General features: G+C 33.7%; 1 protein-coding gene across 4 annotated transcripts in view; it reads left to right on the top strand.

Moving 5' to 3' along the window:
• Nucleotides 1–25,436, top strand: part of CWC27 (CWC27 spliceosome associated cyclophilin) — a gene marked incomplete at both ends in the record, with an annotated part of 152,737 nt that overhangs the window by 79,106 nt on the left and 48,195 nt on the right. For all 4 annotated transcript variants that reach the window (XM_084233276.1, XM_084233279.1, XM_084233277.1 and 1 more), the window contains one exon: nucleotides 11,317–11,420. In XM_084233276.1, the coding sequence (XP_084089402.1) occupies nucleotides 11,317–11,420 (104 nt within the window). The remainder of the gene's footprint in view (nucleotides 1–11,316; nucleotides 11,421–25,436) is intronic.

The following is a 25,436-nucleotide window of genomic DNA, read 5'->3' as shown; positions in this document are numbered from 1 at the left end:
TTTCCTATTTTTTTTAAGATTTATTTATTTATTTATTTTTAAAGTTTTATTTATTTTTACAAGCACTGGGTACAGTCAGAAGCACGGGAGGGTGAGAGAATTCTCCAGAGCCAGAGCAGGGAGCAGAGCAGGCACAAGGACCGACGCACACTGCTGAGGGGAGCAGCGGGCAGCAGGAGAGGTCTGCGCACCATGTGGGACCCTCCTCTGGTGGCCGGGGAGCAGCCAGGGATTGAACCGGCGCTGCAGAGGTTGCGGGGAGCTTCGCAACCCAGCGCTCAACCACTGCGCCACCAGGGAGGCCCTTTCCTAATTTTATATCTTTGAATTCTTTTTTTTTCTACTATTATTTTTGTGTTCTACTTCAAAAATTTTGTTTTATACTTCCTTTATTAGGGTTAGAGAGGGAGAACATGCAATTATGCTTCATATGACTATCTACAGGTCCATTTTTTTTATTTAAACTTAATAGCAATACTGTCTTCATTTCAGAGTTGAAGGAACTGAAGTTCAACAAAAAGGAAAAGTAATTTGTGTAATGTTGCATAACTGGTAAGCCAAAATTTGAATCTAGGTCTGTCAGAGTCCAGGCCTTGTACTCTAAGCATCTGCTATAAAAAGTCTGGCTTCTTATTCCACCTTTGTTGAAAGTACACCCTGCTGTTCAAGTATGTAGATCTTCTTCTAAGACAGGCCTCACCAACTCAACCATTCTTTCTTCAAGTCTACCCTTTTGTAAACACTGCTGCAAAAGAAATCCATGGGGTTTTTTGTTTATTTTGACTTGTCATTTTAAAATAACCTAAGAAAGAATCATTTTGTCCCAAGAATGCAAGTGTCAGTCAGTCTGCGGCACATGTTTTGTGTCGCAGAACTTGATCTGGGAATATTCCATGTGTACTTGAGAAGAATATGTATTCATTTATTTTGGGATGGAAGGCTCTATAAATGTCTATTAAGTCCATCTGATTCATTACTTCACTAAGGCCATTATTTCCTTGTTTACTTGGGCCATTTATATACTTGTATCTGAAATCCTGTCTTTTGCCAACTTAAGTCTAGTTAATATGCTTTCCATATTTGCTCTCATTTCATTCAGCATCTTGAGTGTGTATGTGTTTTTAATATTTTCAGTCACTTTAATGAAGAACTCTTTGTCCTGAATTTCTTTTCTGAGATCCTAAACCTGCCTTTCTGTGCTTGATTGCTCCTCTAGGACTTCACTCAGTCTTATTTTTTTCTGTCATTCTTAGTTTAAAACATTTAGAATAGGGCCTCTCTGGTGGTGCAAGTGGTTAAGATGCAACCTATGAAGCTATCCACAGCCATTGCAACACAAGTTCGATCCCCAGCCAGGGAGGTGACTCACATGGTGCAGCAGACCTCTCCGGACTTGCTTGCTACTCCCCTCAGCAGTTTATTTCTGTCGATCTGCCTGTTCTGTTCCCCACTCTGTCTCTGTTGAATCCTCTCACCCCCCACACCTCTGGCCTGTACCCCAGTTCTTGTATGCATAAATAAATAAATCCTTAAAAAAATAAAATAAAACCTTTAGAATAAAGATTGTACTACGTTCTCAAATTTGGTGTCCCTTGTATATAGGTCTCTAGGCTTCTATTCTTATCTGCTTTTCTATCTTGTGTTTAGATGTTTCTTGCTTCGTAGGTATTTGTGTTTTCTTATTTACCTTTTGTCTGGTTGGGGCTCTGTGTCTTTAGCTTTGTTTGCTTATGTTCTTTGCTTAACTTGGCAACAGATAAGGAAGAGATGGGACATTAGAGTTCACAGACTTGGTCTCAATCTTAGTGGAGAAGGAGGGCTACTCTAGTGGGAAATAGCAATGAGATACCACACTGCACTTACTAGAATGGCCAAAATCTAAAACAATGACAACACCAAATGCCTATGAGAACACGGACAACAGGAACTCATTCATTGCTGGTGATGCTGCAAAATGATACAGTCACTCTGAAGACAATTTGGCAGTTTCTTACAAAATAAAACATACTATTACCATATAACCCCATGATTGTGCTCCTCGGTATTTACCCAAAGGAGCTGAAAACTGATGCCCACATAAAAATCTGCATAGATACATTTATAGCAGCCTTAATCCTGATTACCAATAGTTGAAAGTATCTAAGATGTCCTTTAACAGGCTATAAGTAGCACATCCAGACAGTGGGATATTGTTCATTGCAAAAGCAAAATGAGCTATCAAGTCGTGAGGGAATCTTGCATGATACCACTACACGAGCAGCGCTCTTTCAAGTCATAAAAAGATAAGGAAAAGTCCAATGCTTATTACTAAGTGAAAGAAACCAACCTGAAAAGGCTAATAATATATGATCCCACCTATTTTACATTATGGAAAAGTTAAAACTAAGGAAACAGTAAAAGATCAGTGGTTGCCTGCCAGGAGATCGGGTTTGGGTATAACAAGTGCTCCACTCTGATGGTTCATTACTGGTAGTGGGAATGACTGTATGTGGTGGTGGAGTGGAGGGGTAATTTGGGAAATCTCTGTATCTCCCCATTAATTTTTCTGTAACCTAAAAGTGCCTCTCCTACCAAAATAAAATCATAATTTTAAAAAATCATCATGCCTAAGGGTGGGGAAGTTGCAGTAAACCTGGTAAAGTATGACAGTTGTAGGCCCCCTTATAAATGAAAATAGCCAACTGGAAAACAGTATGGTGGCATAAGAAATGAGCTGTGAAGATGTTCATTCCCATCCATTAAGGGCAGTTTGTTCTAAGAAAACGATTTTTCAGAAGTGGAAAAGTTTTCAAATTTTTTTATGCATTAAAAAAATCTGCATAGGAGCTCTATAGGTGCTTACTAGCAGTCACCAAAGTTTTATTTATAGGTCTTACCCCAGGATGTTAATGAATATAATTAAAAATGAATTTTTAGTCACTGAAAGACTGCTTGCCAGCTTGATAAATTCTCTGAATCCTCTATGTCTCATGTATTAATTTGAAAGAGGAAGAAAAGTCAAAATCAAATTTGTTAAATTTGCTCTCTTATGAAAAAGATGACAGATGCATTTGACTTACAAGAGCCTTTGGTAAAGTGACTTTTCCTTCATAATTTAGCATTCCAGAAGGAGAGAAAAAAACTTTCACAAAACTAGGCAACCTAAGCTCAAAATTCTTTCAACACTTCAATAATGTTTTCATTCCCTTCTCTCACAATTAAATTGTTTTTGTCACTCTAAACAGGAGCAAGACTTCCTTAGATTCCAAGTTAATGAAATTGGTGCTCATTTTCCTCGGCTTGCTGTACAAATTATTAAGAAGTAAACCCATAGGAATGGTTTTACTATGCCAAACTAAGTTTTGCTTTGCTCTCAGCTCTCAATTATTTTTATGCATAACAATTAAGTAGTATAAATACCTTTACATAAGTCAGACATTTACACTTATGTAAATATTTTATTGTTAATAAAAATAAAGACTGTATATAGGTACATTAGGATTCCTCCTTTCCAATTTTTAATGTACTTATGGATAAGGATATATTCTTACTATTCTTACATATTGGTGCAGCAGATTATAAAAGACACATAGACCATTATCTCTCAGTTTAAACTTATTTTCTGACAGATGCCTTCCAATATCATGTAGATTAAAATAATGTAGGTTCTTTGTTAATGTCCTTAGTAGAATTTGCATTTTACTTTTTTTAGTTGACCAATTAGAGTCTAATGAAAGAAAATAAACAATTCTGTTCCAAGTATATAGTCACTAGAATTAGAATATGGAAAATTTGTAATTTTTAGCTTTTTTTTAACTGTTACATTTCTCATTTTCATAGCATTTGGTATTTGATCCAAGCAGTGCAGCACTGCATCAAACATAAAAACTTATCAATAAGCTTTTGAAATCTATGCATCCATGAAACAAATGGAAGGACCTGTCTTTTAATCTCTTTAGTTAGCTTGAGATCTCATTTTGGCAGAAAGTGATTCTGCAAGTAATAAGAATAGTACTATTGTGGGCCTCCCCTGGTGGTGCAGCAGTTGAGCACTGGGCAGCATAGCTGCCTGTAGCCTCTGCAGCGCAAGTTCAATCCCAGGCCACTAGCAAGGGTCTCTCATTGCCCGCAAACCTCCCCTGCCGCGCCTGCTGCTCCCCTCAGCAGTATATTTTGTCAATCTGCCTGTTCTGTTCCCCGCTCTGGCTCTGGTGAATTCTCTCACCCTCCCGTGCTTCTGACTGTACCCAGTGCTTGTATAAATAAATAAATAAATCTTTAAAAAAAAAAAAATAGTACTATTGTGTTGTGAGAACAATTAACAATAATAGAAGCAAAATAATATTGAGTATGTATTCTGGGCCAAGCATCATTTTAAGCATACCAGTAACTTCCATAGAATTGTTATTCCCTTCTTGCAATCTCACTGTTATTCTCATTTCAAGTGAGGAAAATGATACTAAATTGATTGATTTACTTGTCTAAGGTCATACTGCTAGTAATAGAGAGAACAGAACTTTGAACATATAATGGATTTTTCTGATTTAATTTGGTTAGATATTTTCTGGATATATGTATATATTTTCAAAATTTATGCATAGAATGCAGCATATTATTATACTTACTGATGTGCTAAACCTCTATCTCTGTTCCTGCTGATGATACCATTAGCCTAAATAACTACACTTTTATTATAGCTGTTATTGTATCACAAACAGATTCTGTATCTTCATGATTAAAGCAACACACTAAGAATCATGAAATGTGTATTGTTTGGTTTGCAAACAAATACTCATGCATGGTCAAAAAAAAAAAAAGTGATCTGTAGTGGATATGTATTTAACTGTCAGCTTGCTTAACAAGCTCTCTCAGTAAATTCATTTACCATTTTATGTAAGAAATTTATACATATTCTATTCTATTGTTATAGAGTTCTCTTCAAAAGCATATCAAACATTCAGGTCTTGACTTTTTTTTTTTTTTTAAGGTAAATGTTACAGGTCAGTGTTTGAGTTCACCACTCTTATGTTAAGGTAGTACTTCTCATAACATAAGGGGAAAAAGTAGCTACAACTTTCCTAAGGCATATTTATGAAAACTAGTAAAAATGACAAAAGCATCCACAAAAAAAAATAAAGTTCAAAAACCACATGATTTTTTTTAATTGCAAAATTTTTAAAGCTACTTTTACAGCATAATATAAAGTCCGATATAAATTTAAACATAGTGTAGTTTTTAAAACTTTCTTCATTTGTGGTATCTTCTGTTGTATAAAAAAATGTCTATTTAAAAGTAAGGTATTCAAGCCTAAAAGTAATTTTCATTTGGTGTGTATTTGCAGGTTAAATGGGAACCTGCATAAAGAATTATTAATGTCTGTGACATGTTTGCAATTTCATTACTGACTTGGGAAATATTGGACAAAAATCTCTTACTGTCACTATGCTTCAACTTTTTTCTGTCTAAAATGAAGATGGTATCTCACTGCTTCCTTAGATGATGAACTTGAAAATCCTAAACCCAAAGGAATTGAAATTAATTGATCTATAGAGAATAATCATTTTTTACATTTACATTATAATTTTAATTGTGCATTCACAAATATTAATTTAACCTTCCACAGACTAGTCTTAGGTGATGATGAAACGAAGGCAAAGAATTGCTTTCTTATGGCCATATAAAAATGTTGGGCCTGGGTCTTCTGATAAATATGTCTCTTTTTTTATCCAAAGGCTTTCTCTAATCTTTTGAAATGGGTATTAGTTTTAAAAAATAAAAATAACCTATTAATGACATTAGAGTAGAGACCTTTAATACTGTAATCATTAACATACCATTGAGTTTTACTTAGAATTGCTGATTCATATTTAAAGATTTAATTATTTAAATTGTTGCTGTAATTTAGCAGCCAGAAATTGCTTGTTATATATTTTGTAACAAATATAACTGCCATCCCACCCACCTTATAGTGCTCTTACTCATATTAATTGTTAGTCTTTGTATCAGCCTTGTTCTAATATAGTCACATTTGTAGGTGAGAAAATTGAAACTCAATGAGGTTGACAGCCTTGCCCCAATGCTATGTTCAAGTGCCTCTTTTTCCATGAAGCCTTGAAAGATGAGGAAGATTTTAATAGACAGAAATAGGGGGAAAAGACCATTTTAGGTAATGGAAATGGCATAAACAAAGGGATATGTGTACTGAAGCTCAAAGTTTGCCAAGGTGAGCTTAAACTTAAAGTTTGCCAAGGTAATTATGACCTGTATGTTTTGGCCCAAAATTTAGAGTATGTGTGAGTGATAAAGTTGAAAAAATAGTTTGAAGGTAACTTATGAGAGGGCCTTAATAAATGCTTGGAAAAGAAATTAGTGTAAAACTAAGTAGGATTTGGGGAGTCTTGAGGATCAGGGGAGTAAAATTGTAGGATTTGGCATAAATGTGACAAATGAATGGAAGAAAGGCCCTACTATAGGCACCTAGAACAAGTAGGGGGCTGTTGTACTAGTGAAGTCATGAAAGCCCAAAAAGCTGTCACTGCCATAGAAAGGAATACACTTTGTTAAGGAAGGACATGATTACTAATTGTGGAAAGAAAGCAAAGGGCTAATGCTAGAAGGTGGGCTTGACAACCAATTAATATTCTGGTGTCTTTGTCAAAAATTGGAAAGCTAGAAATGTGGTGGTATTTTTTAAGGAACCAAATTGATCAGTCTGACTTTAAAAATGGTAAATTTGCAGCATTTGTGGGACAGTACATGGAAGTGTCATTCTGTAGAAATGTGAATTTAAATGGGAGAGAGGAAATGTCTACCAAGCATTGAGTCAACAATCTAGATTTTACACATTGACTTCTTAAAGTAAATGAAACTGAAGTCCTGCATGTGGAAGACATTTCTGGGGGGAGAAAAGGAGAGGTAGTGGGGGAGGCTTGAGAGTAGACTACTGAGACACTTTTAAATCTGAGAGGCAAGAGATGAATGAGTAAATCTAGTGGAAACAAAGTATAGCAAAAAGGTAGGAGGTTATCTAGCATGGTGCTGTGTCTGAGACGGCAAGGGGTCAAACTTGAATTCTTCTGAAGGCCTAAGTTACAATTGAAAGGGAAGCTGTTGACATTTGTGGTTAGCAGGTTCTAAGTTATTTCCAACAGAAAAATTTAAGGAGTGTATCGTTCACTAATAAAGCATTAAGATAGTGAGTGAAATGAAGGCAATCATAGTAGTTAAGAAATTGTTTGGCTAAGAAATGGAAGCTCAAAGGTGTAGGAAAATAGTCTTATCGTTTATTCACAAATGCTTGGTATTTAGTCTTCATCCTAGATATTCTTTTCAAGCTCTGTCTTTTGTTTCTAGTCTTGTCCCCACTTAAAATCATTTATACTATATATCATAATGTTCTAGAATGTACCCTCTGTCTTCTCACCTTCCTGTCTTGGTTTAGTTGGATGCTACTTCCACTCTATCCCCACATGACTAATCCTTCATCTTACAGGGTCCAGTTCTGAAGCCAGTCCTCATTTAACCCATAGCAATCTTTCCTCTCTGAATTTCACAATGCTTCAATGATTTCTTTGTTCATGACAGTTACTACTTTTATTATGTAATTTTATTACTATTTACCTATATGAATTTATGCCCCATAATAAACTTGAGGTTCCTTGGAGACTCTCTCAAAATCTCTATAACATGATGGGAAGAGCATACTTAGGATTCAGACAATCTTATTTTTAGTTTCTACCTCAATTACTTTCCAATAGACTGTGTGACTTCAGGCAAAAAAGTATTTAACTTCCATAACCTCAGCCTTCTTACCTGTAAAATGCCTGTATCTCAAGTTAAATTGAGAAGATCTAGTAGTGAGGAAAGTAACCTATATAAAGAACTTGCACAGTGAAGTTCCCTTCCCTCTTTTCATCTTAATTTTTTGGCCATCACAAAAATGGTACCGTACAATATTAGCTCCTCCATCATTTGTATGAGTGAACTAATCCATTAACTAATATGGATTAATGAATAATTAAAATGAATTAGTAATTATTTGCTATTAAATATGTAAAGGCTACTATAATTTCTAGGCTGCTGGTTTTTTATTGGGCTGATTTTTTTAAAAGGAATTATTTTTGATTAGAGCAGAACATATAAAACACATTTATCAGATTGAAAAATAAACGCAATGTAGAATTATTGGGTGAATAATGGTGATATCATACAAACCATATTAAAATGCAAATGAATTCAAATTAGAAACATACCTATTAGGAAAGAAATTATTAACTTAGAGTTAATAGCAGTTGATCGAGGCCATTTCTTTTATCATTCAAGCTGAAACTAAGCTCTGAGAGAGCCACAAAGATGTTGCCTGGTCCAAAGCAAGCCTGTAGTTTGGCAGTGCAAGGCTTACAAATTTCATTCTCATTTTAACAAATTAAAATATATTTTCATGCCAGTAGTAGGATAAGATTCCAGAGAATATAAGATTGGGAACTCTAATGTATCATCTAAAGACTAATTTTAAAAATGTGCACTCATTATGAGAGTTATGCATTCCACATACTGGCAAATGGTGGTATTTGAGGAGTCTTAAAGACTTTGATCATCTTGTAAATCCACAATCACTTGAAAAATTCAGTAGAATCAAGCATTTTTAATAATCTGTATAGACCTACCCTTCTCTATCTTACTTTACATTTTTTGAGTTTTATTTACCATTGTGCAGTTTGTATATTTATACTTCAATAAGCACTTAAATATACTTCAATAGTGCATCTATATATTTGGCTATTTAAAGATAGATTTTTGGAAGCTAGAATTATGTATTCAGTGTCCTTTTAAAAGGTCTAGTCATTAGGAGGAAAATGGCTTCACAATTGAATAGGGATTTGGGAAAGAATAGATTTGGGTAGAAAGGACATGACTTCAAGTGTGGACACAGAGACTTTGTAGTTAAGTTGTTCTATCTAGCCTCCACTAGCCATCTAGATCTGGGCCCTTGAAATGAGGCTGATCTCTGAATTGAGACATGTTGTGAATGTAAAATGTATACCAGTTTTAGGATATTTTGTGCAAAAAATGTAAAATATCACATTAATATTTCTGTTGACTGCATGTTGAAATAACATTTTCAGTCTATTGACTTAAATAAAATATGTTGTTAGAATTAATTTATCTTGCTTCCTTTCATCATTTTAAAAATTGTAGTTGCTAGGAAATTTGAAACTGTATTTTAATACTCATGAATAGATATTAAATATACATTACCTGATATTTCTTTTCAACAGTACTGCTCTACATAGAGATTTGTAACAGATAGTTAGGATGCCAGTACCAAAATCAAGGTAATAGCCTATATAAAAGTGATAGTTGATGTTATGAGATTAGATTAAAAGGCCTGTGTACAAAGTATAGAAATGAGTAAAATGCAGGCAATTACAGGATGAGGAGAGAATGAGTAATTAGTAGAAATAGAGAATTAAGACTCTGAAGTGTTACATAAATCTGATCTGACTAGAACTTCAAGAAGGAAGTTGTGGTTAATCTAACAGAATGATAAGCCAAAGAGGAAGACTGAGAAAGACCATTGAATTTGGTTGATACAGAAGCTCTTTCACTAAAGTATAAAAGGGATAGATTACAAGAGATTAAGAAGTTTGAGGTAGAGGAAGTAGACGATAAAACTATTCTTTCAGGCAAGGAGTCCACTTGTGAAGGTAATCACTTGATTGGAACAGAATCAAGGAAATTTGAGCATGTTTAATGGCTGAATGAAAGAATCAGTAGAGTAGGAGTTCTTGAAGTTGTAAGAAAGACATGAGTTCTCTGGTAAGGTCCTAATGTATTGAGTCCCAAATAGAAGTGCATATTGGAATTGCAGGGGGAATTTGTTATAAGGGAAAATTCCCAGACAACATCCCACATCTAAGGAAATCATATTTTCTGGAAGTTTGTCTCCTGGGATATGATACTAACATATTCTTCTGAGTGATCAGATAGATTCATAAGTGCAAACAAGAAAATTAAGGGTGCTGGTAAGGATACCAATGGAAAGGCTGACCATGGCTTTCAGAATGCATGGAGTTCCTGAAAGTAACAGTAGGATTGGTAGACCGTGAACTACAGTTAAGGAATGGGCTTTCATTATTATAAGTGTAAGCACAGATTCAGTAGGAATAAAAGACTGAGAAGCTAAAATGGTTGTGAATTTTGATCAAAGAGCTAGGTTTCAGAATTCAGGATCTTGGAGGCCAAAGAGATAAAAATAGGACACTGTGTTTGATGTGGAAAAGAAGTAAAAGAACCTAAGTCAGGCACATTGGAAGACCTATAGTTTTGTGACTTTTCTACAAGACAGTAGTTCTTTTAAATATGAGATCTGGGGATCAGGAGGAAGCACTGAAGGTTAAATAAGTGTGGTTAAATCTTAAATTTGGATTTAAGATTCCAGTCAACCTTGACTTGGATGTCTTTAGAGACTCCAAAATGGAGTACTTGCTCGGGATACTCAGTCTTTAACCCTCTCTAGCTTTGTAGCAAATAGAGTATGTGCTTGACGTTGACACATACAAAATGCGTAGTTTTGATTATTCACAAATGACCATAAGGATTCATGACATAAATAGTAATTTTTTCCAAGGCATGAATTTTAATCTCTTGCCCTAAAGCTGGCTTGTAGAAAGTAGGCATTTAACTAGTGACTTGTAGTGAAGTCAACATTTATGTTTCAATTTGTCTTTCTTATATGATTGCATTAATAATCAGAATACCTCAGCATGGTGGATTTCATAGAAGGGGAAACTATTTGCCAAATTGTGATAGGTTTAAAAACTGAATTTAAAAATTAAATGAGTTAAATTTTAGCACTGTACCTGGCTGGCATGTAGTAATTGCTTAATAAGTGGTAGTTACTAGTATCAGTTCAAGAAGTCAAATTTTTAAGCCAGATCTTTTCGTGTATGCCCAGGTTTAGTGAATAGTATTTACATTAAAAATACTGTTTTGATCCAGAATCTCTATGAATTATTAACCTAAAACTAGAATTAATTTGCAAGTAATTAGGAGAAAAGTGTGTCATTTGTCACTTATCAACTCCTTTTGATATACTTAAAGGGGGTATATTTTATAGTAACTCATGTTATATTACTATTATGAGAAATTACAACTTTGTAAATGTTTCCTTACCACAGATACAAATACACAGAAACAAAAATGAATTGTGTTACTCACTTTGTTCTTCTTAGAGGTATACCGTGCCTAAAAATGAACAATTCTGTTTTTTGCTCAATAAGTCATTATACTATATAATCATAGAACTGGGTTTTTTTGTTTTGTTTTGTTTTATAGTGAAGAACTCCGAAAAGAAGCAAGACAATTAAAGCGAGAACTCTTAGCAGCAAAACAAAAAAAAGTAGAAAATGAAGCAAAACAAGCAGAAAACAGAAGTGATGGTAAGTGCATTTGTCATGTTTTTGTATTTACTTTGAATTTATTCCCTTCCTCACCTCTTTCCTCCTTCTGAATTGAGTTTCTTCCCCTTCCTCCCCACTCCTTTGTGAATTGAGTTTTGCTCTTTTTTAAATACTTCCTTTGGACAGTTACCCAATGAAATAAATTTCCACCTAGGACTTTTATCTGAGAAGTAAATTCAGTGCAAATATGATAATAAGTTCCTAAATAAGCCTAGTGGAAACTAACAGAGTACTTGACATCAGGCAAACTTAAATATTGCAGGAGCACCTATCTAGAAGTACATAAGAATGTGATGTTCGTTTTTCATGTGGTGTAACTTTAAAACATTTAAGAAAAGTGTTTATGCCCTGCTCTTGAGACTTGTGTAAGCATTTGTGCTTATTTTTTTTTTCTCTAATGTTAAGACTCAGAAAATGTGAACTATTAAGTTGATTAAAACAATACACACTTATATATTACAGGTTTAAGTATGTTCATTATTTCACTATGAATTTTACAAAGGTAGAATAACTTCACAAACGCTACTTCACAGAAGATAATTTAGCCTAAAAATATTTCAGCTATAAACATGGAAATTTTAATTTCCAAAGAAAAAAATTGGAACCCTCAAATCTGTTTTCTTTTTATAATAACAAATTACACTATAGGTTGAGTGAACACAATCAGATATTTGATTCAGCAACCTTTAGTAAGGGATACTAAATTGGGCTTAACAAGTTTGCTTTGTGCGTATCATCTATATTGTCATACTTTTGGAAGCCATGAAATATTTTTATCTACTAGTTTCTGTAACAGTAGAATAAGATATAGCATCTAGCCTTAAATAATACATATTCTAATACATAGCAGCACTATTTTTTATGTGGCACAGATAATACCATATAACTATAAAAGGATACATAGTTCTTAGATTATTTGCCACATATCCCCTGTGACAGTTACAGTAAAGGAAGGGACTGAAGGATTCAGTCACTAGAATCTATTTGAACGGAACTATTGATATGATACTTCCTCAGTCTTTTGTTGTCTTTCATGATCTTGAAGTTTGAAGAGTCTGGTAAGATATTTGGTAGAATATCTTAATTTGAGTTTGTCTAATGTTTTCTCATGATTAGATTGAGGTTATGCTTTTTTTACACAAGAAGTGATATATCCTTCTCTGCGCATTATAGCAGAATAACAAGATGTCATTATCTTTTTGTTGATAATAATAACTTAATCCCTTGGTTAAAGTGCTATCTGCTAATTGCTGCACCTTAAAGTTACTCTTTTTTCTTGAGATTGTATTTCAGGTAAGATACTTTGAGAATATTAAATATCCTTTTTCAAAATTAATTTATTTTCTTACATCTAGTTAATTTTTGGACAGTACTTGATTTCTCCCCTTGGATGTATTCCCCATAGTTCTCCCACCACAATAGCACCCGTGATCCATCTCTCTGTCCCTTATGCTCCTCCCTCCCCTATTTTGACCCCTTCCCCTTCTCCTCCCTGCTGAATGCCTCAGATCTATGGTTACCTTGCAAGTTTTGTCTTTGTCCTAAAACTTTGTTCAGTTTCTCTATATATCACGTGTTAAGTAAAAATATTGATATAAAATAAGCTTTCTCTTCAAGTCTTCCCCCACTAATTTTAGCATTCATTTGTCGATCTTGCCTGGAGGCAATAGTTATTTAGTGTTCTAATGGTATTTACCTATTTCTCAGATTTTTACTACTTTTATCACTTAGAATTCTTATAGGAAAGAGCCTGCTTCTCTGTTACTTATTTACTTATTTTTATCAATATGGGTACTTGCAAATATTTTATCCTGTGTGTTACAATCCCAAACTGTCATTATTTAATTTTAGTATCCAGCCAGAATCAGGTTTGGCCATTGTAGCTTTTCCATGTTGACTGCTGTAGCCTTTCAGTTTGCCCCCATCCTTTGAGTGCTTTACTTTCTGGCACAAGATACTACAGGTTGATCTTACATTTTCCCGTCTCTAGACCTGGAATCAGCCACTTTTCCTCAGAACTCTGGTTCCTCTTATTGGAATATTATATTTAGAAACCAAAATCTGGACACTAAGTCTCCCTTATAATTTTGATTATAATATTTTTAAAGTGCTACTAGGCGCAATTATTGCTGTGATCTTAGAATGCTTGACAAAATTCATTGATATGTGAATTTCAGTAAATGCTATACTGTATTGAAATTTTTATATCCCCATGCTGTTTTTTTAAGTCTAGTGGTCCTTCTTACCCCATGAATAAAAGTGATACTGTGAGCAATCTCACTGTATAGTATTGTAGAAACAAGGAATATTAGGCATCCTTAAATGTGTGTCAGAACTTAGCCTGTCTTCCCAGCTGTTTTTCCAAGGTTAGAACTACATAAGCTCTGGGAAGAGATCCAGACGTTCTCATGCATTTGCATGGTAAGGTCACCACATGAAAACAAGTTACAAACTGTAGCTTGACCTTGGCTATATTAACTTCATGCATCAGTTGAGCTGAATACCTTCCCGAGCCTTTTAAGGAAAGATTTCTTGATTGGGCTATATGATTCCATATCTGGGTTTTATAAAGCATTTTATTTCATTCCAACACTAAATTATTTAAATATTGCAGCAACTCTGGATGATTTAGTCTTTTGGACATTATATGCTCTAACAAGTGATTTAATTTGTCAGTGAGCACATAATTGATACTAAAAAGAACCATTTGAATATTTTCAAGTTTAGTAAATTGTGTAATAGTCTTGTCTCCCATATTAATTTCTGTCTGGATATATGTATCATACCAACTAATACAGAAAGAATAAAAACCATTAATTTTTGGAAATTTAATAGTAAGTTTAACAGTTGCATGTACATAATCATTTACTTTGTTAAAAAGTATATGTAACATTTTTAAATTTTCAGAAAAGAAATCTTTCGTGAAAAGGCTCATTTGAGGTACCATTGGTTTACCACATGTGTAAGATTGTATACAGCCAACATGAAGCTCTTTTATTCACCAATCATGACTCAGCAAAGCTGTCCCCTCCAAAAGGAATCAACCTATAACCCAAGAACTTCTGAACACCCGCCATAATAAGAAAACCCACACTTAAATTTGACATGTTACTATTTTAATCATCAATATCGGAAAAAAGCCTCTCTGTAGTAAAAATTCTTTGGCAACCATCCATTTTCTCTCAAATCTTACTAGCAAAGCTCAAAATCTACTATTCCTTATATCACAAGGATATTATTAGATAGAAGATAAAATAATATATTTATATAAGGAAGAAGGCATTACATAAATAGAACTTCATGATTCTTGCCATGGCTTTGCATCTGTTTACTTTTCAGACTGCAGGCAACACATAAAAAAGGTTTTAGTAAATGAAAGAGAATGTCAAAGAATAAAACTATTATTATGGCCATAGAGCTAATTTTTTTATAATATCATGAAATTTGACTCTAAAATCAAAAGTTACATTTTTTCACTTTAATAACAGAATCTCCATGTAGTAGAGAATTAGGTAAACAAGGAATGTGGTGTTTTACTTTAGATACCAGCAGTGTCAAATGAGATGTACTGCAGGACATGCCTGTTTACAGCCAGGGAGTCTCTCTAGCCCCACTGTAAATCTTCCAGGCCTGTGTATAGGATTTTTGTGGGGGGTAATAAATTTTAGTAAGATTGATAGTTAATTAGAGATAGAGTTGGTTTCCTGTGTTGGCTCTGTCAAGTTCTTTAATAAACTTTATAATCCTTTTGTTAAATTATGTCTCTAAGTTCTTTCCAGGTTCCTTTAAGTTTCATCATATCAAAACTAGTACCAAACTGAGCATAGTCACACAGAGATACAGGTTTGGACCTATTCTTTAATCAGCTTCAGGGAGATAAGGTGTCAAATTTTCTTTTCAAAGTTCTAAGCATACAATACCTGCTCTATGACTAGTGCCAAAAATTAGAAGAGAAAGGGCAATCTGAGCTTGTACATCAAGAAAGAATTTTAAAGCCTGTTCATGAAACACATCCCTAAGGTGCTTAGTTCCTCTCAAATTGCACTGGGCCATTTCAAGTTTCGTCAAACTATCTTTTTTTAATACTGGATTAAGTCAGACTAGGGCCCCTCAGGCTTAATAGGTTGACTACTTCTCATCTCTCTTGCATATAATGTTAAACTAGCTTAATCTTGGTTTTTATAAGAAACAGAAACCCTTTTGGAATGTTAACTCTATGTTACGCCTGTTATTGCAAAGAAGTAATTTCTCTCGTTGAGCAAACTGGTCCTTTTTTCCATAGCAGTTCCTTTTCTTCAGGTCCTTTGAGTCACCTTTTTTTTCTTGGAGGCCAGAGTGTCAGACCTGTTTTTCCCATAGTCTACTCTTTATTCCTGTGCTAACTTTTAGTGTTACTTACATAGAAAAGTATATTTGCACTTGACTGATAAAAAGCCTCATCAGTAATATGCTATTTATTCTTCTTTGGATCTGGTGCTAAAAAATTATCTAGTTTTAAGTTCAAAATAGCTTAAAGAATAATAAAAATAAGGGAGAATATTTTATGGCATATAAAATATAAAGAGCTGATGAGACTCAACAAAAGCAAAGTAAATAATCCAGTCAAAAAATGGGCAGAAGAGCTAAAAAGATACTTCTCCAAAGAGGATATGCAAATGGCCAGCAGGCCTATGAAAAAATGTACAACATCACTTGTAATCAGGGAAATGCAAATGAAAACTACAATGAGATACCCATCTTACACCAGTGAGAATGGTACATATCAATAATTTTTTAAAGTAAAAAAGGTAAAGAAAATCAGAGCAAAGGCTGACTTATGGCTCTGACTGAGCTGAAACATAAAGTAGAAGTGAAAGGCCCAGCTAGGGATATCTATTATGGCAGCAAACACAAGAATATAGTAGTGGGATAGTATTGATATATTTGCTGTTAGTGAGTGTTTTTATTACACTCTGAAAGCATGTTATCACATTTATTGATGTTCATTGTTGTGACCCTCACAAGTTGGCATTTATTTTATTGCTTAATAACATAGAGAATAGGCAATGATTCTAACCTGGTTCTTTTTAAAATCATCTTAATAAATTGAAGGTAAGATTTTTTTTTAATGAAATTTTCAGTTGTGTGGAATACCTCATTTCCTGAAAGTTCTAGAAGAATAAAGTTTTTCTCCTTAGTCAAGACAGTCTTAAGTAAAATTTTATGGATCCATGTTATCTTCCTAAAAGAATTTAATCTTTTGGAAAAGTGAGTAAGAATGATCATCTTTAATTTGAGTCCAGAAAATGCTTTGTTCTTTTTTGGACAATCCTTTTCAAACTCTCTCACTAGACACTGTGAGAAAATCTTGTTGAGCTTTTCCTTGAGAATCCTACATCGTGTGGGCATATTTAATTTTTATGTGCAGTGAAAAATAAACTCTAACCAATCCATATGTTTTAGTGGTTACATAGGACTCCTCTGTTGCTGCTTTTAAGAACCAAAGTAGTAGGGGATCTCTTTGCAGCCCTTCATTGTCGTAATATAATTTTTCAATAAGCATTCTTTCTGCCCAGTGATTGATATAATTAGAATGTAGATTAATATTAATATTACTCTTTGGCCATATCTGTTTCCTCTTTTTAAAAGCTGTATTATTTCTTCCAGTTGTAAAAGTAACATATGTCCTTTGCAAACATATCTTAAAGGTAGAAAAGCATAAAGGATAAAAAGTTAGATGAACTCATAATACTGCTGTCAAAGACAACCACAGTTAACTTTGTTTACTTTCCTATACTTTTTAAACTTCATTCCAGAAACATATATGTGTATTATTTTCCATGATGTTATTTTATTGTAATCTCACTTATAACAGATTTTTTTAAAACTTTCCAAGTTAAAATTCACTGATAACTCTTAGATAACTTGCATTTCAGGATATTTCTTTTATTTTTTATGAATTAATTTATTTTATATAATTCTTATATCATTTTTCATTTTTGTATAATGTATGCATTTTCATTTTGGCTATATTCCCCATACAATTCCCACCCCCTTTTTCTGACCCTAATCCCTCTTCTGCTCCCCCTATCCCTCACTGTAGTGTGTCTCTGGTCTGTAGTTTGTCTCTGGTCTGTAGTTGCTTGTTGATTTTGATTTTTACTTTATTGCAATTAGTCTTTTTTCTGGTCCCTTATTTAGGTTTTCTAAATTCCTGCTACGAGTGAGACCATCTGGTATTTTTCTTTTTCTTTCTGGATTATTTCGCTGAGCATGATCCCTTCCAACTCCATCCATGTTGCTGCAAATGGCATGAGTTTATCTTTTTTGATTGCTGAGTAATATTCCATTGTGTATATGAACCACATCTTGATCCAGTCATCTATTTTTGGGCATTTGGGTTGTTTTCATAGCTTAGCTATTGTAAATATTGCTTCTATAAACATAGGGGTGCAGATGCCCTTTTGAATTAATGATTCTGTTTCCTGTGGGTTAAATACCTAGGAGTGGAGTTACTGGATCATATAGAAGCTCTATATTTAGTAGGTCAAGACATCTCCACACAGCTTTCTATAGTGGTTGGACCATTTTGCACTCGCACCAGCAGTGCAGGAGAGTTCCTTTTTCTCCACATCCTTGCCAACATTTGTTGTTGCTAGTTTTCTCAGGATATTTCTTTCTCTTAGTTCTCATGTGTCAGACAGAGTAAGATACAGAAACATGGATATAAAGACTATGTAAATGTGGTTAGGAGATGAAAACTTCCCACTATTTTCAGCTCTAGGGTTTAGAAGATGTGCGTGCTAACCCCAAGGACTCCATCTCTCATATGTTCAGAACAACAACAACAAAATCCTAAGTTGACATTGCCTGATAGCCTTCTGCCTCTTCATTTCTCAAATGCCACTGATAAATTTGCAAGAAAACCTTATAATCAGATTAGTTATTTGGGTCCTGAATTGAATAATTACAAATGTGTTCACTTTAGAAAATAAAAGAGATGAGAGATGCATGTGTATGTGTATGAGAGAGAGAGCGAGAGAGAGAGTGTGTGTGTGTGTGTGTGTGTGTGTGTGCATGTATGTTGTTTTATTTGTTTTATTTATAATGTCATGTACATTGTCTAGGGGAGGGAGGAGACTAATATCATTAAAAGTTTGATTTTAACCAGCATTCTCACTTGGGAATGGCAGTAACCATTCCAGACTGCTCTCAAGAACTTATTTTAAGATGTCTTCTCTTTTATGTGACATTTACTGAGGTTTTGCCAAAAATAACATCAACATATAATACATTTGAGTGCTGAGTTTCTTCAACATCTTGCAGCACTTAATCAAATTTTAAAAAGATATTCTTTTCACAACTTTGTAGTATAAACCTGTGAATATGTTGCATTAAAACCTATTTTGGACAGTTTAATCTGTGTAGTATTAGGTTGATTTTTTTCAAAAAGAAATTAATGCTATATGATGACAGTTTTAAGTGGATTTATTTTCAAAATTCTTCACATAAACTCCTGGCAGATGGTACAATTGCAGCTTTTAAGTATTAGTAACTTTTCTTGCAAAAACCAGATAATCCTTAAATTATATTAATATCTGCATAAAAGAATTTGAAATGCCAGAAATGACAAAAGGAATAATGAAGTTCTCAGAACTAAGATGATGTGAAAATACTAAGAATCTATTTTGAAGTACAAAAATAGTGATTTTCATGTTTTTAAATGGCCAAACCAAAGTGTAAGCTTTATTTAAAAACATTATGTTGCAGTATGTCTAAAATGTGAAAGTAGACTAGCCTGAAGGTATGTCTTGAACATTAGAAACTCCAATCTTGAGTATGCTCTGTGTACACTGCATATTTCCTTGCAGCCTTCACTGGGTTTAATCCTTGAAATGAGCATCCAGACTTACCCCTCCATTATATACATAGAAAATCAAAAGCAAAGAAAATGAAGGTCTTGCCCAATATCACAAGAAAGAGGTAGGTCTAGGTCCCCTGGTTAGTGCCCTTTCTACTACTCTGTTCCTCAGTTTGACCCAATCTAGAATAAATATAATCTGTGAAGTTTTAATTAGTATTTATTAAAATACTCTTCAGTTTTGATAAGAACAATTTTTCTAAAAAACCCCTCAATAAATTTATAGTCCTTTAAAGCCTTTCAAAACTAAACACATAATTCTGCAATGAGTAACAAAAAAATTGAATATTATAGAAAATGTAAATTTTGCAACAAACTGATCTCCCGCCCCCATTGTAAACATAGTGGATACAATATGACAACATCTTCTCATATGCTCTTACAAATTTATAAAAAGGTAAGGAATACTCAATCTATGGAATAAATAAAGGTGTAAGCTAAGAAAATTAAGTACTGTTGCAGACTAAGTCTGTACTAAGTCTGGCTTTAATCCTAATGAATTTGTTAAACTGGATAAACTGCAGCATTATTTTTTGAGTTCTCAGAGAGTTCATGGAAGAAAATACAAAACTTAGGTCTTCCAAAGGAAGTTGTCTAATAGATGACTATCAAATACATTTGGGGAGGTGGAGCTGGTCAAAGGGACCTCCTCCTTAGTGGAAAAGAGAATTAGAAATAAGCAGAGTTATCTCCTCCCCTTCAGAGGACTAGTAGAAAAATTGCTTCTCTTTAATCTTGATACAGACTGTTTTGGAATAAGAGCATCTGCTGGGAACTCTAGCAAAAAGATGGGCTTCCAATCAGTTTGGAGCCCCAACTCACCCTGCCTGTATGACTTTAAAATCCTTCAGCCAAATTGCAGTAGGATATAGTCCTGGATCCTTAATGCCCCCAGAAGTCTAATACATGCAACTTCTTTCAGGAGGAACCTACTTTTATTTTCTGTCCACAAAGTTCAAAACAAAATGAGCAACTGAGAATGAATGAACACATGCACACATGCATGCACACACACAGTCAAGGCACCCTGACAAGAAACTGGTAGAAGCAATACATAGCACAATCAGACTTAGAAAATCTTCACATTTTACTAAGCCACTAAATATTAAATAAGCATGTGTAATCTATTTAAAGAAATGATAGCCTTAAAAAGATAAAGTACAAGTATAATTTCAAACAAATAAGGAAATCTAGAAATGAAAAATAGAATTGATGTTAAAATTTAATAGATTTTATAGTTAGACAATTAAAATTAGTGAACTGAAAGATAGATTTGAAAATAATATATTGAATCAATCCCAAAAAGAGACAAGATCTTGAAGAAAAGAGAAAAGAAGAAATTTCAGGAGATAGGGTCAGGGCTAGAAAAGGCAAACAGAGACAATATTTAAAGAAATATTGAAAATTTTCTTTAACTAATGGAAGATTTCAATTCATTGTGTGATATCCAAAATAAAAGATGATAAATTAAAATAAATCCAGATCTAGATGCATCAGTTTAATTAGCGTATTCAACACAAACAAGTCTTAAAAGCAGTCAGAGAAAAAAGACATTACCTTTAAAACGACTTTTGATTTCTCAACAGTATCAAGCAGAGACTTAAGACAGAATATTGTGTTTAGTGTATTGAGAGAAAATGTTCTCCATTCAAATGTGCTTTAGTTCTTCAGAAAAACTGAGCTGCTTGTTATCTATTATTGGGATTTTAAGTTCTTTATATATACTAGATACAAATCCTTTATTGCATATATGATTCACAAATATTTTCTCCCAGTAACTTATTTTTTCATTCTTAACAGTGTATTTAAAGATTAAATTTTTTAATTTTCATGGAGTCTAATTTATTAACTTTTGTCATTTTTTTAGAGATTTACTTATTTATGCATACAAGAGCTGGGGTACAGGCCAGAGGTGTGGGGGGTGAGAGGATTCACCAGAGACACAGTGGGGAACAGAACAGGCAGACTGACTGAAGTACACTGTGAGGGGAGCAGTGGGCGAGTCAGGAGAGGTCTGCTGCACCATGTGGATTGCACCCTGGCTGGCCAGGGATCAAACTCGTACTGCAGAGGCTGCAGACAGCTTCATAGGTTGCATCTTAGCCCCCTGCGCCACAAGGGAGGCCCAACTTTTGTCATTTTTGATTGAATTTTTGGAGTTAGAATTAAGAAACTTTTACCTAACCTAAGGGCTTAAAAATTTCCCCCTATATGTTCTAGAAATTTTAGTTTAAGATTTTACATTGAGGTGTATGATTCATTTTGTGTTAATTTTGATATATAGTGCAAATTATATATAGATATTATATATATATATAAAGTATATATAGATCAAAGGACATACTTTTCATATTGCTACTCATTTGTCTTGGATCATCTGTTGAAAAGACTGTTCTATAGCTTTGTAGTAAATCATGAAGATAGGTAGTATAAATGCTCCAGGTTTTTTTGGTTGTTTTGTCTATACTAAGTTCTTTGTATTTCTACCTGATTTTAGGATTACCTTGTCAATATAAAACCCCTCCCCCCCAAAAAAAGAAAAAGAAAAAGCCTACTGGAATTCTGTTTGCAGTTGCATTTAACCTATAGATTATTTGAAGAAAATTGACATCTTAACAATATTGTGTATTTTCCCACCCATGATTATGGTACCTATCACCATTTATTAAGGTCTTCTTTTAATTTCCTTCAGTATTGTTTTATAGTTTTTAGTTACAAGTCTTGCATGTTTGTCAGATTTCCCTGTAAATATTTCGCATTTTAATGCTACAGTCAATGGCATTATTACCATTTTACCATTTTCTCCATTTCCTATCTTTTAGAGCAGCAGGTGTCTAAATGACACAAAGATATGATCCATTAGAACAAGGAAAGAAAGTACCTGAATTCTATTTATCTTTTAATTGAAAAGACTGAAAGAACAAAAGAAGAAATTAAACATTGCCAATATTTAAGGCATGGTTTGACTCTAGTAATGCACATAATTTATAAATAAATATACAACTTTTGAGGGTGATGCTCAAAATTTTTTATAATAATGTTACATGATCAGAAGTTTGGAATTCATTGTTGTAATGTAGCCCTGAACTCCTGTTCACACTTTGGAATTTTTCTAGCCTCCTGAAGACTTCAAGATTGGTGCTTAGCTGCATGTTCTTTCCTCCCTTCATATTAGCAATCATTTCATTCACTGCTTCTCTTGTTCCTCACTTGTCTCTTGACATGCTTGGATCATTGTTCAATGATATATATCTCCTCAGGCCTGTAGTGGCAGAGTAGAACCTTTCACTGTTTTACAAATAAATGCACAAAATTCTCTATCAGTAGCCATTTGTTGGCCTCTATAGGTATACAACTTCAAATCATCTCAGTCCATGAAATTGGGTTAAAGAAAGCCTGGTGTGCTACTGTATGCTAGCAGGGTGGCATTAGTGTGACATTAACTGAGGCATGCAGTTTAGTCATGAGAGTTTGAGGCAGTGAATCAGTGTAAGAAGTCTTCTGCCCTGGTATAGACAAGATCAGGCACGTTCAGGGTGGTATGGCCCTGCTATAGGTGGGTCAGGTAATTTGAAACAGAACAACTAGAAAAACTGGACAAATATTTTAAATCATTAAGGTATTGGAGAACTAATAGGAAAGTAAAGAATTCCTAGATTAAAAGCCAATAGCCAGGGTTTGAGGAAACTCTTAATGAAATTTGGTGATTTTAAAGGGCATAGAGGTAGGTTTTTGATAATAGGAAGTAGGGAATGGTGTCCATGAGCTAGAATGCCTCTCACTTTGGGTCTTAGTGCCCAAAGATTTTTCCCTATTAGTGAACTTCAACTGGGACTAGACAGGTCATTTCAGTCCCTAAATTGGATTAAAGTGATCCTGAATTGTTAGTACCTTCAGGCACTGGCAGTAAATCCTCACTGGAGAAAAATAATATCATCCAAGGTATTATGTTTTTCTACAAACAATTAAGCAAATGTAATATCCAGTATATAATTTAAAAAAAAAAATGAAAATAGCCAGGTACCCAAAGAGACAAAATCAGTTGACTATTGAAATTATCAGAAACAGACTTTAAAATTAATCTGCTTAGTTTGTTCAAGAAGTTCAAAGACAAAAATGAATATCCCTCTTAAGAAGTTATAAAAGCAAATCACAAATTAAAGAAAATAAAACTACAAACAGAAAGTAATGCATTAATTAGAAAACTCAAAGTATAGTGATGGCAAAGACACTGTTTTTTAAAATGAATCGCATTAATAAATTCTCAATGAAATTGGATAAGAAAAAAGAAGGTATAAATGACCAACAATTTTGAAAAGGACATAATTACCAAAATTAAAATACTTTTCAGATGATTTTGTAAACAGCATTTTGCTGTTATTAAATATTGTACTTTACCAAGACTAATCTAAGAAGTAGGATTCTGATTTGATCTCTTAGAAAAATCAAATCTGTAATTTAAATTTGCCTAAAGAACATCACACTTAGAAATTCTTCCAGAGATTAAAAAAAGAAAGCACTTTGGCACTCAATTTAGGAAACCAGTTTGACCTTGATTTAAAAAAAAAAAAAACTGGTAAAGACATAACAATAAAAGAAAATTATAGGTGAGCCTCCTAAAATTCTGAGCTAAATACTAGTATATAAAATATGGTGATATTTGCAATGAACAATACATCCCAACATGTTTAGATTTATTCTAGGAATGCACGTTTGCTGCCAATATAATTTACCATATCATCAGAATCAAGGCTTGAATAGAACAAAAAGACTGCCCTTCCTGAGAGTAAGAGGAAACTTTTGCCTGCCCTCCTTGGACTAGTCTTTTCTGCTCTTAGAATCAAACAGAAACATCAACTCTTTTTTGGGTTAAACCATCTCCTCTCCTGGTTCTCAGACCTTCACACTTGGATCAGATCTCTAAATTCCAACTGTAGTCTCAGAACTTGTCAGCCTTCATAATCATATGAGCCAATTCCTTATAATGTCTCTTTCTACATATTATGCATCCTTATTGGTTCTGTTCCTCTGGAGAACCTCACTAATATTTCCAATAAATTCAAAACAAAACAAAACAAAAAGCAAAAAACAATTCTTTTTCTAGTCGAGTGTTTGTTTTTCAGCATTCTAGCTTCAGTCCAGAAAGAGCAGGAAGAGGGGGAAATTGCATGTTTGAAAAATACAGACCCTTCCAGCAGGCCATTACCTCAAATTAGTGGATAGTCCTCAAATTTTGTATCTTGAAAGTATCTATTATACTAACAAGATATGAAAATAAAAACAGTTGATACTAATATTTTTCTTGAATCTAACAAGTATAATACAATTGTCCTTTAATCTTTTCTGTTTCTTCCTGGTTTCAGTTTAATAATGTCACTCACTTCCTTTCTTAAATGGTTGTATAATTTCCTGCTGTGTTCCACAGAATACCTACCACAGCCCAGTGTGCTTCTCCACCTGTGCACCCCACTGCCTTCCCTCAGTGCTTGTATTGAACATGAGCTTAGCCACTCTTCCAGGATTTTTTAAGGGCCTTTGGGATTATTGAGAATGAATGGTATTACATAAATGTCAGATTGCTTCATAACAGTTCTTAAAACAATGAGATAATGTCTGTTCAAGGATTTTTAGGTTCCATGGAGAAATGCAGGGCATAAAAACAAGCTATTTTTGTTATGTTATACCAATATATTTTTGCTATATATTTTAAAACATTATATCTTTTAAAGATACAAATGCTTAGAGAAAGGAGAGAGAATGAGAATAGATGCATGCTACTGAGTATATAGAACTAAATAACTAGATTTTTTGTTGCTTCATTTTGTCATTTGGATCCAACGATTTCTTACAAATATTGACTGAAGTGAAATTATAAATATAAAGCTTTCTCTTTTGGGATTAAATATAGTGTTTCTCTCTTAATTTAAAACTTAATGCTTGTGTAAAACTAACCCTTTTTTCAGTATATATAATGAATTATTAGATTATACATAGACATCAGTGAATTCACTTATTTAAAATAATTCTCAAGTTTCTTTTCCTACCTCTGAGCTTGAGGTCCAATAACTAACTCCCTTTTAAAATATATTTACTTC

Source organism: Talpa europaea (assembly GCF_964194135.1).
Source record: "Talpa europaea genome assembly, chromosome: 5".
In the NCBI taxonomy this organism is placed as follows: Eukaryota; Metazoa; Chordata; class Mammalia; order Eulipotyphla; family Talpidae; genus Talpa; species Talpa europaea.
The sequence above is the reverse complement of the archived record's forward strand: the minus strand, read 5'-3'. Positions and strand labels throughout refer to the sequence as shown.